This window comes from Mercenaria mercenaria, chromosome 4 (assembly GCF_021730395.1).
Source record: "Mercenaria mercenaria strain notata chromosome 4, MADL_Memer_1, whole genome shotgun sequence".
Taxonomy (NCBI): Eukaryota; Metazoa; Mollusca; class Bivalvia; order Venerida; family Veneridae; genus Mercenaria; species Mercenaria mercenaria.
This window is the reverse complement of record NC_069364.1, coordinates 23,050,283-23,065,567: the sequence shown is the minus strand read 5'-3', so window position 1 is coordinate 23,065,567 and position 15,285 is coordinate 23,050,283. Positions and strand designations below refer to the sequence as shown.

The 15,285-nt window shown below is 36.7% G+C and overlaps 1 protein-coding gene across 1 annotated transcript in view; it reads left to right on the top strand.

Moving 5' to 3' along the window:
• LOC123556191 (protein O-mannosyl-transferase TMTC3-like) overlaps positions 1-10,717 on the top strand; it is a 40,355-nt gene extending 29,638 nt beyond the window's left edge. Inside the window, exons 19-21 of the mRNA XM_053540713.1 lie at positions 696-800; positions 1,930-2,013; positions 2,876-10,717. Of these exons, the coding sequence (XP_053396688.1) occupies positions 696-800; positions 1,930-2,013; positions 2,876-3,259 (573 nt within the window). The 3' untranslated portion in view covers positions 3,260-10,717. The remainder of the gene's footprint in view (positions 1-695; positions 801-1,929; positions 2,014-2,875) is intronic.
• The last annotated feature ends 4,568 nt before the right edge of the window (positions 10,718-15,285 follow it).

The following is a 15,285-nucleotide window of genomic DNA, read 5'->3' as shown; positions in this document are numbered from 1 at the left end:
GACTTTGGAAGCGAACAGCATGGATCCTGACCAAACTGCGCGGATGCGCAGGCTGGTCTGGATCCATGCTGGTCGCAAAGCCACTATGGCGCGGCTCAAATGAGATTTTTGTTTGTTCATTGGGATTTCATTTCATGTACTGACACAACAACAAAATCCACAAAAGTAAGTGCCCATTGAATATTAACCTTTACCCCGCTGAATTTCTATAATTGACTGGTCCATCATTCAATTTGGGCAATACCATCTATTATTTGAAAGGACTAAAAAGACTGAATAGCGAACAGTGTAGACCATATCAGCCTGCACAGACATTCGGGCTGATCTTGGTCAGTACTGATCGTAAAGGCAGAATCAGTTGCCAACAGCAGGCTAAATATTAAAGATTTAACAATTCATTGACCATACTGAGCCAAAATAAACAAGATTATCCATATATGATAGTAAATAATCAGCATCTGCAAAGCAGATGAAATCATTAAATGCTAAATGTAAATTTGGTACTACTTTTTTATACTGAAAGCTGGAGTTGTGAACTTGTAAAGGTATTTGACATGATTACATTTTAATCACAGAGTGGACGCATTGCATAATATTGAATGTTATGTTGATACAGATGTGATACAACTGTTTACCATGATTTTGGAATTGAAATTGAAACAAAAAAAATGTTTTTTAATAAATTATAAATACAGAGAGAGCCCACATTTAAGAGTGCCATATTTAACATGGCTCTGATGTTGACTAACAATCAGAAGAAACCATTAGAAGCTGTGCCGTATGTCAGAAAACTGTTAGAGGTGAGTGGTTTTCATCTTCTTCTTCATTTAACATATGAGCCGCGCCATGTGAAAACCAACATAGTGCATCCGCGCAGTCTGGTCGCGGTCAATGCTGTTCGCTTTCAAAGCCTATTGTAACTAGAGAAACTGAGAAATGAACAGCATGGATCCTTACCAGATGCGCAGGCTGGTCAGGATCCATGCTGGTCTCAAATGCACTGTGTTGGTTTTCTCATGGTGCAGCTCAATTATTTTGCTGTATGTCTTGATGCTTACTTTCAACCTAAAGGCTGAAAGAATCTTGAAATTGTTTGTTTGCAGCAAAGTAGGTATGTAACACAAGATTAAGTTTTACTTTGTCAGAATTTGTTGAAGATGAAAATCTTTGAACCATTTATAATTGAATCTGCCTTATCAGCCCTCCTGTGTTAAAGGTCCATTACTAAGGGAAAGTGAGTTGGCAATTTTTTTCATAGCCAGTGCATAGACTTCTGCAAGACACTAAATAATGAAGATTGGCAGGTCAAAATTTACAGAAGGTCTTTGGAACTCAAAGAAATGTATGTGTATTATGTTGAAATTTCAATGAATCGACAGAATGACCCCCCAGGTCTTTTTAACTTTCTTCATACTTCATAGAAGCCTGCAACAGCCAGATTGCATCACTCTCACAACTGGCTGCTAAGTACAGGGTTGGCTGTATTTATGTGTCATTAAATTTTGTGGTGTAATAAATCAGCTTTTCCCATGTACATCCTTGCTTGGTGCTCAGCATTAAGAGGATAGTGCTAGGACTGGTCTGCCCGATGTCGGTATAATGTGACTGGGTGGGATATCATGTCACATGTCTATGGTGTGATATTCCAGTGAGGCAGCACTATAAAGTTGAGCATTGTGCTCACTACTACAAGTAGACACCGTTGTTTATGACTGAAATTGTTGAAAAAGACGTTAAACCCGAACACACACACACATATTCCATGTACATAAAAATATATTTTCAAATGTATGCTCTCAAAACATGAAAAATGTAACACTGTTATTTATTTGCAGCTGTATCCTAGTCACACAAAGGGTCTGATGCTGCTATATATTTTCAGCTAAATGCTGACAGCAGAAAGTGTCTAATGTTGTTCTATATTTTCAGTTGTATCCTGACCACACCAAGGGTTTGATGCTGTTAGGAGAACTCAATGTGAATGTCCTCAAAAACCTGGATGAAGCTGAACAGGTAAGAGATTCTATGAGCTATAAATAGCATTATTCAATTTTGTTATTACCTCTCTTTGATATGGAAATATTTGAGAAGCATTCACTACTACGCATTGCAGTCTACTTTCTCTGACTTCCAGTGGTGTAAAATAACCGTTTCAGATGAAAGAGTAAAAATTTCATAGCGTTTCTTTTCATTATAATGAATTTCAAAGTCTCTCTTTCATAATCCATTTGATATTCAATGCACTATTTCCAAAACATTTTTTTTTTTGCTTTCATCAGTTCAGTATTAATTTATTTTCAGCCTGTTAGTTATGCAAACAGGCGTAAAAAGTTACATGTGCTCGTACATGATTGTCTTTCCTCTGAATGAAAGGTTAAGGATCACTTGGCTCTCACCAATGTGGGTTCGAGCCTCATTTGGGGTGTAAAATTATTCATGTGAGGAAGCTATCCAGCTAGCTTACAGAAGGTTTGTAGTTCTACTTAGGTGAACGCCCATGATGAAACAATGCCTGGAGGGGCACTCGGGTCTTCCTGCCGGAGGATAAGCTTGAAAGTCGTCATATGACCAATAATTGTGTTGGTGTGAAGTTAAGTCCAACAAAAACAAAATCATGATACCCGGCCATTTTTATGGCTGATTTCACATACATGTACTCTGCAAATTTTTACATCTTAATACACAATACCTACTCGGTCATTTTGATGGTTAGATTTCACAGTACTCTGCAAATTTTTACATCTAATTTCACAATACTTTTTATTTTTGATTGCATGCATACTTGGCTATTTTAACATCTGATTGCACACACTCTTTATAGTTTTTACTGTGATGACACTGTCTGTTTTTATTTAGTGTCATAATTTTTTTGCAGTGTTTCACCAAAGTTGTTGAGATGGAACCTGGAAATACGGAAGCCATGCATAATCTGTGTGTAGTGTATGTCGAACGCGGCATTCTGCTAAAAGCAGAGAAATGTCTAGCAGAGGTGCATGCATTGGCTCCAAATGAAGAATATATTTTGAGACATTTAAATATTGTACGAGCCAAGATAAAGGAATATATGGAGAAAAAGAAAGCTGCCGAGGCTCAGGGTCAACCTGCTGGAGGTCAGCAAGGTCAGGGTCAGCCTCAGGGTCAAGGACAGACAAATCAGGCGCAACAAGATCAAGGTCAGAAACAAGCTGATCAAGGTCAGACAGGTCAAGGTCAGGCCAAAGCTACGCAAGATCAAACTGGGAGGAAAGATGGGGCATAGTTGCTTAAAATGACCACGTTGTGATAGGGTGTTTATTTTAAAAGAAGAAAAATATGTTTAGGCCAATACACATTCCATTGTTTGTTCTATGTAGCTTGATTTAAAAGTTTTGAGTTTCCAGGGGGTTTTATGCGCCTTATGAGTATTTGGTTCACAAAATTCTTATTTTCTGAAGCCCGCCCGCTTAGCTCAGTAGGGAGAGCATTGGTCTACGGATCGCTGGGTCGTGAGTTCGATCCCCGGATGGGGCGTATGTTCTCCATGACGATTTGATAAAAGACATTGTGTCTGAAATCATTCGTACTCCACCTCTGATTCATGTGGGGAAGTTAGTAGTTACTTGCAGAGAACAGGTTTGTACTGGTACAGAATCCAGGAACACTGGTTAGGTAACTGCCCGCTGTTATATGACTGAAATACTGTTGAAAAATAGCGTTAAACCCAAAACAAACAAACAAACAAACTTATTTTCTGAAGGAAAGGTGCTCATTAAATAGAGCTATTAAGTGTGTTTGAATTGATAATAAGCAGCACCATTATAAATTTGAATAATATAAAATGATAACTATTTAAAAGTACAGTTATGAAAAAGCTCTCAATTTATCTTGAAAGCTGCATGGTGAAGTATTAAAAGTCCAACAAAAAACAACCAAACATTCCTTTGTTTAGCCTTAGCTGTTTGAAATCTGCTTATTAACATAAACAAATTTTTAAATGGTTTCACTTGGGTCCACTTCCTTAGTTACTACATGTAGTTTTATCACAAGCTGTGTTATATTATCTTCCAAAACTGAAAATGAGTACAGAAAATGTACCCTTGTTTGTTTTGGATTTTGGGCCATTTTTCAACAGTTTTTATTATGTTGGGGGAGGGGTGGGGGGGGGGGGGCAGTTAACCTGACCAGTGTTCATGGATTCTATATCAGTACTAAACTGTTCTCCACAAGTCACTACCAACTTCTCCACATGAATCAGGGGTGGAGGACGAACAGTTCCAGACACAGTCTTTTATCAAATTGTAATGGAGAACATACACCTGGCATGGGACTTGATTTCACAACCCTGCGATTTGTAGTTCTGTGCTGTTCCCATTAAGTTAAGCAGATGGGCTGTTCAAAGAAGAGGAGCTACATTATTTTGTTCCTGTTGGTCTGTGCATAGTACAGTTGGTCAGTTATTAAACATTTTAAGTACTGATCAATTACTAGAGAATGCTTTGGTCTGCAGTTTTCAAGCTTCATAGTATTATTGCCTATGATTAATTATAGAGGACCCTGTTTTATAGGGGTCAGTGGGTCCAACACCAAAATGAAATACTTTCAGCCCAAAATGTTTTCTGTATAAAAATCTGGTGTTCACTCATGGGCCAAAGTTCATCAAAATCTGTAGCATTTTCGTATCATCAGCAGATTACTACTAATATTCATGGCGTCATTAGGTTAAATTGCAAGGTCACAACATATTGGAGACTGAAAATTACACACCCAATTACTAGTACCTCCTGGCAGGCCATCATGGGGTGGTTGGGGGGCATATGAGCTGCGCCATGAGAAAACCAACATAGTGGGTTTGCGACCAGCATGGATCCAGACCAGCCTGTGCATCCACGCAGTCTGGTCAGGATCCATGCTGTTCGCTTTTAAAGCCTATTGGAATTGGAGAAACTGTTAGCGAACAGCATGGATCCTGACCAGACTGCGCGGATGTGCAGGCTGGTCTGGATCCATGCTGGTCGCAAACCCACTATGTTGGTTTTCTCATGGGGCGGCTCAATTATATGTTCTACCAATAGCACAGATTGTTTTTTGTTGCTCAAAAGTATTTTAGACTGTACCAAAAAGTCACTGTTTTCATTTTATATGAAATATACTAGTATAGAATGGAAACATAGGTGAATGTTAAACACATATCATTGTATTAAGTGATAAAATTATTTATATTGCTGGAAGAGAATAAATGAGTTTTGTAATTTAAGATATATATGGATGTAGCAATTTTGTTTACCTTATTCTAGTGTAGTTGTTGTTGCGGATGTAGACATAGATAGACTGTGACCATGTAACGTCAGCACCTTCTGTTGATTTTTTTAACTGATTTTTTTTTTCAAGTTTTTACAAATTGATTTGTACCTGTATACAGCAGTTCACTGCAACACAAAACTATTTGAATGTTTATTAATTCTTAATTGAAAAAACTTTCTTGTTACTACTTTGAAAACTCATTTATAAGATTATTTCTTACTTGGCAGTACTTTGAGGTCTAACTGACTTATTAGAAAGTAAATTTGTATTTAAATAAATACTCAGTTTTCATAGCATAATATTTATATGGGGGAAAATGTTGTTGTAATAGGAAAGTGTGTTATGTTAGATTGTTGTTTGTTATTTTAAACAAATTACGCAAAATTGTCTGTTAAAATTATCATCATATATTTTATATGTTTATTCACTTAAGAATTCCCAGCCATAAAAATTATATGAGAATTTGACCTGCTTCTGAAATTATATAAAGCAGAGTTACAGTCATTACAAAGAATATTATTTTGTAAAATACTTTAGACAGTAGAGACATATACCAGTACATATATTGAGGCACATATATACTGAATTATTGAAACCCTTCCACAAATTGGAAACTCACCAAAATAGAGAGGTTGTTGTTACTCGTTTCCAATTTCGGGAGGTTTTAGTTATTGTTCTTGAAAAGTCAACATTATATATTCTAGGGGAGTGTGGAATGTTGCATGTTCATTACCTCTTATTAACAGACTCGGTTTAACCAAGTGTGCCAGTATTTTGTTTGGTTGGAGTTTTGTCTATTGAAAGGATCTTCAGTCGATTTTTATATGGCTGCCAGAAAAAAAGGTCTTTCCATACTTGGACTCAGTATTTTTACATACTCTGGTTCTTCAGATTGTGGAATCTGTCCTCTATGTCTATATAAAAGAATTCCCCTTAACCCAAAACTGGGAGGACATGTGGGGTATTGTACAGATTAATACCTCTCGTAAAAAGACCCAATCAAACCAAGTCTGAGATTATTTTGCTTGGTTGTGTTCTGTGCTTCTGTAGGATATTTTTATAGATTTGAGCCGTGCCATGGGAAAACCAACATAGTGGCTTTGGGACCAGCATGGATCCAGACCAGCCTGCACATCCGCACAGTCTGGTCAGGATCCATGCTGTTCACTAACAGTTTCTCTAATTCCAATAGGCTTTGAAAGCGAACAGTATGGATCCTGACCAGACTGCGCGGATGCGCAGGCTGGTCTGGATCCATGCTGGTTGCAAAGCCACTATGTTGGTTTTCCCATGGCACGGCTCATTTATATTCAAATCTAAATTCCTGTTTTTACTGTAATTATTTGTATCAGGAAGAAACAAGAAAATAATACATATTACATGAATGTTATTCTTGTTATAAATAAGATAGTGAAGTTTTATATTGTATGTTGATATTTTCTAGAAGTGTCGTGTAACCAGAGCTTCCACGTGCTAGTTTCACTGCTGATTCGTAGGGTTTTATGAATTTTCATTATCTTTAATGTAAAGTTGTAACTCGGTATCTCAAATTCCAGGTGATCAAGCATTTTGCTTCGAGATAACCAGAACTCCATGATACTTGGCAAATGTGTTTTGTGTTTGATGTCTTGTGGTTGCCTCATATATATTTACATGTTACATATGTATGGACATGTTAACATTTTTAGCTCACCTGTCACAAAGTGACAAGGTGAGCTTTTGTGATCGCGCGGTGTCCGTCGTCCGTCCGTCCGTGCGTGCGTCCGTAAACTTTTGCTTGTGACCACTCTAGAGGTCACATTTTTCATGGGATCTTTATGAAAGTTGGTCAGAATGTTCATCTTGATGATATCTAGGTCAAGTTCGAAACTGGGTCACATGCCATCAAAAACTAGGTCAGTAGGTCTAAAAATAGAAAAACCTTGTGACCTCTCTAGAGGCCATATATTACACAAGATCTTCATGAAAATTGGTCAGAATGTTCACCTTGATGATATCTAGGTTAAGTTCGAAAGTGGGTCACGTGCCGTCAAAAACTAGGTCAGTAGGTCAAATAATTGAAAACCTTGTGACTTCTCTAGAGGCCATATTTTTCATGGGATCTGTATGAAAGTTGGTCTGAATGTTTACCTTGATGATATCTAGGTCAAGTTCGAAACTGGGTCACGTGCGGTCAAAAACTAGGTCAGTAGGTCTAAAAATAGAAAAACCTTGTGACCTCTCTAGAGGCCATATATTTCATGAGATCTTCATGAAAATTGGTCAGAATGTTCACCTTGATGATATCTAGGTCAAGTTCGAAAGTGGGTCAAGTGCCATCAAAAACTAGGTCAGTAGGTCAAATAATAGAAAAACCTTGTGACCTCTCTAGAGGCCATATTTTTTATGGGATCTGTATGAAAGTTGGTCTCATTGTTCATTTTGATGATATCTAGGTCAAGTTCGAAACAGGGACATGTGCGGTCAAAAACTAGGTCAGTAGGTCTAAAAATAGAAAAGCCTTGTGACCTCTCTAGAGGTCATACTTGTGAATGGATCTCCATAAAAATTGATCAGAATGTTTACCTTGATGATATCTAGGTCAAGTTTGAAACTGGGTCATGTGCCTTAAAATACTAGGTCAGTAGGCCAAATAATAAAAAAAACCTTGTGACCTCTCTAGAGGCCATACTTTTCATGGGATCAGTATGAAAGTTGGTCTGAATGTTCATCTTGATGATATCTAGATCAAGTTTGAAACTGGGTCAACTGCGGTCAAAAACGAGGTCAGTAGGTCTAAAATTATTAAAATCTTTTGACCTCTCTAGAGGCCATATTTTTCAATGGATCTTCATGAAAATTGATCTGAATGTTCACCTTGATGATATCTAGGTCAGTTTCGAAACTGGGTCACGTGCGGTCAAAAACTAGGCCAGTAGGTATAAAAATAGAAAAACCTTGTGACCTCTCTAGAGGCCATATTTTTCATGAGATCTTCATGAAAGTTAGTGAGAATGTTCACCTTGATGATATCTAGGTAAAGTTCGAAAACAGGGTCACGTACCTTCGAAAACTAGGTCAATAGGTCAAATAATAGAAAAACCTTGTGACCTCTCTAGAGACCATATTTTTCAATGGATCTTCATGAAAATTGGTCAGAATTTTTATCTTGATAATATCTAGGTCAAGTTCAAAACTGGGTCACATGAGCTCAGAAACTAGGTCACTATGTCAAATAATAGAAAAAACGATGTCATACTCAAAACTGGGTCATGTGGGAAGAGGTGAGCGATTCAGGACCATCATGGTCCTCTTGTTCTCTTTGATATAACCAAAGTGGCAGTTTGTTGAAACTGGATTAGATGGAGTGAAAATACATATAAAGAAGGCATTAAAATAGTTTGAGATACCTAGTTTCAACTGTACTTGCACTATAAATGTGATGATTGAGATATGTTGTACACATGTAGTTCTTTTTATACATGTACATTCCACTAGTTTTTGTTAATGAATATCAAGTTTGTTGTTAAGAAATATGAAATTTAAGAAACAGTTGTTTTTTTTAATTTTAATTGTCTAGTGTGTTCATTTCTGCTATACAGTAGGTCAGATTCAACAGGTGCTTTTATGAGTAAATGTGTCAATTTAAGACAACAGAGTAACGAAACAGTGTTCATAGTATTAAACTGTGCCATAATTCAAGTTTATATGGGTTTCTTACATCAATTACATTAAAGCTGTACACCACCAGGTATATGTCAACGATTTCAAAATTTAGAAAAACATTCTTTCATTAGTTAATAGACATAAAAAAGCAACATTAAATTGATTCCATATGTTTTAGGATATTTTCATTTCTTAGACTATATGTTTTAAGAATATTTCATTTCTAAAAACATCCTCAATGAAGTATGATATGTTAATATCTCTTATATTTATTTATTATTGACATTTAAAGGTCAGCACAATGTAGCATAAACACAACACAAGGCAAATCTACAAAATGAAACAAATTTAGCTGTACTAAATACCATACTCATTCATAATATTTGTTTATTATTTTCAATATTCAGTGTCAATTCCTCTCTGGTTTTTAAAAAAAAGTTGAATTTTGTTGTTCGTCTGGAGGCATGTTATTTTGAAGTAGGTAGAAAGTGAAGTTTACAGTTTTAGTTTGATAGGTAATTGATGAAGACTGATGTGCTAACACGATTAATAAACATGATAATTGGAAGTTTATTCAATGAACAATATATATCAACATCCCTAAAATAAAATAATTGTTACTTATGACCTAACATGTCTTACACATACAAGGGGCAATAACCTGAACTTCATAAGCAGGTACAAATGACCCTGTTTATTGAACCAAAGTGACATTTCAATTTTAATAGGTCATATCTGCCACTCACGGCCACATAAGATTGCATATTATATGCCAGTTTTCTAAGGTCCCATTTCGGTGTTGGCGTCTGTGTCGGCATTGCCTGGTTAAGTTTTATGTTTAGGTCAGCTTTTCTCCTGAACTATCAAAGCTATTGCTTTCAAACTTGCAACACTTGTTATCATCATTAGTTGACTCTGTACAGCAAGAAATATAACTCCATCCTGCTTTTTGCAAGAATTCTGGCCCCTTTTGGATTTAGAAAATCAGATTTCTTGGTTAAGTTTTGTGTTTAGGTCAGCTTTTCTCCTAAACTATCAAAGCTATTGCTTTATAACTTGCAACACTTGTTCACCATCAAGAGCTGACTCTGTACTTAGAAAATATCAGATTTCTTGGTTAAGTTAGCAAATATCAGATTTCCTGGTTAAGTTTTGCATCTATAGGTCAACTTTCCTCCTTTATTATGGCACCTTTTGGACTTAGAAAATATCAGATTTCTTGGTTAAGTTTTGCATTTAGGTCAAATTTTCTCCTTTACTGTCAAAGCTATTGCATTAAAACTTGGAGCATTTAGTCACCATTAAAATTTGACACTGCACAGCAAGTACCATAACTTTGCATTGCATTTTGCAAGAATTATGGCCCCTTTTGGACTTAGAAAATCAGTATTTCTATTATACAGAGACGAAAAAATCAGATGAGCATCTGCACTTGCAAGGCACTGTTCTTATTCTATTTTTGGCTTGTTAGAAACTCAATAACACAAACAATATGCTCATCCCCTTGATACTTAGAGCAATTACTGGATTATTTAAAATATTTGACAGAAGTTTAATTATGATGCAAAACTGAACATGCATTTTACTTTCATACACCTTCCTTTGCTTTGTAAATCCAGTGTTTTAATAAATTTCCAATCTAAGACCAAACAATGAACCTTTACATTGTTTACTGATTTTTGTGTCCCATTTCACTTACTTTGTATCTTTTACATGTATTATTGTTAGTGCATTATTTTACACAATGTTTATAGTTTCTGTATTATTTTTGTATTAAAGTGTGGAAAACTTTCGAGTTGTGAGTTTTATTCCTTACAAAGTGAGTGTTTTTTTTTCACATGCTAAGGTCACTATAAAGAGGCATAGAAATACAAAAAAAAACAAACACCTATTTTGATCGACTCTGTGACGCGATGTAACATTAATTCTGTTAAAATCTATAATATACCAGTACTGTCCGTATGATAGCATATTGAGTGACATCTAACTTAATATCTGTTATTGAATATTTTTCAGTAAATTAAAGCTTACTGAAACTGCATCACTGGTGCAAGGGAAATTTTTTATGATTTTCTCAGTTGTTGTCTCCCTTAGACCGTAACCTAAAAATTGATGCATAAGAAGTGTACATGTATATATTTGTGATCACAAAAATCCAGAATTCATTTTGTTTAATTAAAAAATCTTTAATAAAATACTGGTTTGTAAAAATATTTTATGGTATTTTGAAGGACATAGAAATCTGTTTCACAGTTTTCATCATGTTCTTTTGTGACCTTTGAAAATTTATACATTAAGTAACTTTGTCTATATTGAAAAGAAAAGTTGTAATTCGTCAATAAATTTTCAATACATCTGAGGTCTACTTTCCCTTTGACAAGTACTAAAGCAGTATTGACTTGGGCTGAAAAAAGCTTTGTGATGTATCCATAGCAGTACTCTTTGATAATAGATATACTTTGAAAAACATTTGCATAGAAGAAATGTCTGGCAAGATGGGCCCCCTAGAATGAAGAGACTGAACCGCCAATTTGATAAAAAACTAGAATTGTGTCCATAGGACATGGATGCCCCCACATATCCTCTATATAGCAAAAACTATCAAAGGGCCATAACTGCAGTAAAAATATTTTTAAAAAAAAATCCTTCCTTTCTGGTTCATCTGTGCAAGTTTGAAGCATATCAGGCTAATAGTGTAGGAGGAGTCGGACACACAAGATATCTGGATGTACAGAAAGTACGAATGTACGGACAGCAGCAATGCTATATGCCCCGCCACATAAATGTGTGTGGGCATAAAAAAACCTACACATGACAAGGTTCCCAAGATGTTTACCATATAGAGGTGATGAGAAGAGCCCAATTTCCAGCCATGCTGGGTCAAGGTCAATACTTCTGACGTTTTGACAGAGTAAAAAAAGTTAAGGACGCAAATGGCGACGCCCTGCTGTTTGATCCATATTTTCCGATACATACCTGGATGAAATTATTTTTTGAGATATAAGCAACACAAACTTTTAAGCGCTTTGTTTATTTTTTCAGTAAGTCAAAGACCATAACCCTGGTCTAGCTGTATGAAACCCAAAAGAGAACACTGGGCCCCAGTTGTTCGAAACTTTGTTAACAGACAGTTAAACTAATCGCCTATTAAACTTTGATTCAAAATACTAGTCTTGGTTGGAATCACTAGTACAATGTTTTAATTTTACTGTAAAGACATTTTAGTTTTCATATTCCTTAAGTCATATATTTGTTTTTCTATATTTTCTAAAATGTTGAAATATTACTATAAAAGTTAATTGACGGTTAACTTAATCAACTGTTTAACTGTTCGAACAACTGGGCCTGGGTGCATAACTTCACATGCTATACAACAATTCTCGAATGTTTTATGACTATAGATCAAATCCTTTTTGAGATACATGTGAAACAAACCTTAATGCATATTTTTGACCGAGGCAAGGGCCATGACTCTGGTCTTGCAGAGAGAACCCTTAAGGCAACATAAATTTTTAAGCACTTTACCTGTATTTTTCACTAAATCGAGAGCCATAACTCTGGTCTGGCTGAGTGAAATCCCATATGGAACCCCTAGTGCACAACTTCACATGCTATAAAACAATCCTCTAAAGTTTTATGACTAAATCAAATACTTTTTGAGATGCATGTGACATAAACTTGCATACCCTTTATGCATATTTTTGACCTAATCATGGACCATAACTATTGACTGAAAGACAGAAATCTCAAACAAAAACCTCAGGTGAACAACTTCACATGCTGAATGATACTCCTATTATATGACCCTAGGTCAAATACATTTATGTATGTGTGACACAAACATTTATGCCCTAATTTATGCATATTTTTGACTAAGTCAAGGGCCATAACTCTGACTTAAATGAAATCTCTTACAAAGACAGGTGCACAACTTCACATGCTGAATAATATTCCTGTAATGTTTTATAGTCCTAGATCAAATACCTTTAGACCCTTTTTATGCATATTTTTGACTAAGTCAAGGGCCATAACTCTGGTCTGCCTGTGTGAGATCCCAATAAAACACCAGGTGCACATCTTCATACACTGATTAATAATCCTGTGAGCTTTGATGACTCTGGTCAAATACTTTTTGAGATATGCATGACAAAAAATTAGGACGGATGGACAGACACACAAACACACCATCATATAAAATAGCCGTTTTTCCAAATCGTGGGTATAAAACAAGAGGGTCATCATGACCCTGAATCGCTCACAAGAGTATATTGAACCACATGTTTCAAATGGCAAACTGATGCTAAAATATTAGAAAGTAGATCAGTAGGTCACATTTATGGTCACTGAAAGACAGTTTAAAGACTGGTGTGCAAAACTGTACACTGTCATGTCATCCAAATTGCAAGGCTGGATCTTAAACTAGAGTGGTCACAAGCAAAAGTTTACATGGACGACATAGACCTACTGACCTAGTTTTTGACCGCAGTTGACCCAGTTTTGAACTTGACCTAGATATCATCAAGATGAATATTCAGACCAACTTTAATACAGATCTCTATGTCTCTGTGACCTCTTTGAAGATGTTTTGAGATATCTTTTTGCTCGTGGTGAAAGAGCCAGTCCTGTAATGCTTTTGACTTTTTTCCCACAGAAGCTTGCAGTGTTGCAGTGAATTGTTCAGCTGAAGTGTTTCTGATGCCATACTACCAGCAAAGTTTCTGGACCGGTTAATGTCTTTCGGCACAGTAGATAGTACTGCCCTGTTGAACCCCTCACATTTCTGTGTTGAAGTGTTGTTTTTCACACTCATGATGGCACACTCACTGAGTCTTATCTCAAGAATTGCTGACAACAGTTCATGGTCATTTTTGTTCAATTGCAGGTGATAAATTCCATGTGTTGGTAGAAACTTAGAATGGTACCACCAATCACCAACACCCCCTAGACAAGAGCAAACTATTGAGTCCTGTGGACAGAAGCTGCAGTTTCCAGCATAGCACTGTATAGTAGCTGCTCTTATTGCGGGTAAGCGATTTACTTCTTCTGTCAGCCCATTTCCATTGGTATGAAGTTTCTCTATGATTGCACTACATCTAGCCTTGATGTCTTTACGCATAGCTGAAATGGCTTGTTGTCTGGCACTGCCTGTCAGTTTCTTGCCTTGGAATACCGTCTGGCTCCAGTTAGAAGTCCAGGCTTTTCTTACTTGCCTGCTTCCAAGATTATGTTGATCTGCCTGGTGGTTGACACTCCAGGCATTGCCCAGCTTATCATAGAAGTCATTCATTGCCGTGTCTCCATCAGTTGTCAGTGTGCGGACAAGTAGGTCTTCATTTGACAACTGCTCAACAATGTTGTATGCCATTTTTCTTTCAGAATGAGGCTCCATGTATTGTTGCTGAGCATTCAGCATGGCCATCAGGACAAGTTATGTCAAACACCTTGTTCTTCAGATAAGCCCCTGTCCAGCAGAGCTTATTTTGGACCGCTAATCCCACTATGTATTTGTAGCTTGTATGGTTTTCAACTGCAACTCCATAGGCTTGTGAAGCTGCCTGTCCAGGTTTGTAAGAGGACACCATTTTTGTTGCATTGTAGGGGCCATCAAAGGACAGGTCTAGAAGTTGCAGGTTCTGCTGTCCTTGTTCCCGGTTATGTTGAATGACTAGCTGCCTTTTTTCTGCAATGTCCTCATTCAGCTTGACATTGTTGAGGCTGGCAGCATTCACTAAAGTTTGCATGTTGCTTCTAGCTGGTGGTGGTATGTCCATCGAAGTTAAGAGCAAGTTCACTTTTTCTATTCCGATGGCAGTATCCTGGAGGGTAGACGCAAGTAACATGTTAATTGCTGCTCCTTTGCCGTCCTGGCGTCTTTTATATGTTTCCATTTTATTTGAGAGGAAATGGCAGGAATTACACCTGAACTGCAAATTTGAGGTTAGTCCATATTTCTCTTCCTTGTGCAGTGAAATATTTAACTGTTTACACTTTCCAGAACTATGTTGCTGATACACATTGTTCATATGGTAAATTAGTTGGTCCAGATTTACAACCCTGTTCCCTAATGGTTCACATTCCATTTTCATATCCGGCTGTCGTGGTCGAAGCTCGGGTTTCTTTGGGCAGCCCCTATCCACCTGGTCTTCATTTACAGTTGAACTACATCCAGGATTGGTTGCAGCCTTAGAAGGAAGAAGGTAAGCAGGTGGTTTCTTATGTCCTGACTTGAAATGTCCACCAGCCTTTTGCCATGTTGAATTCTATACAGTTGATGTATGATTTTGATGCTGTCTGCTTAAAGACTAGTAATATTGAAACTAGAAGTCTTTTTTGTACCACTATTAACACATTCAGTTTGTT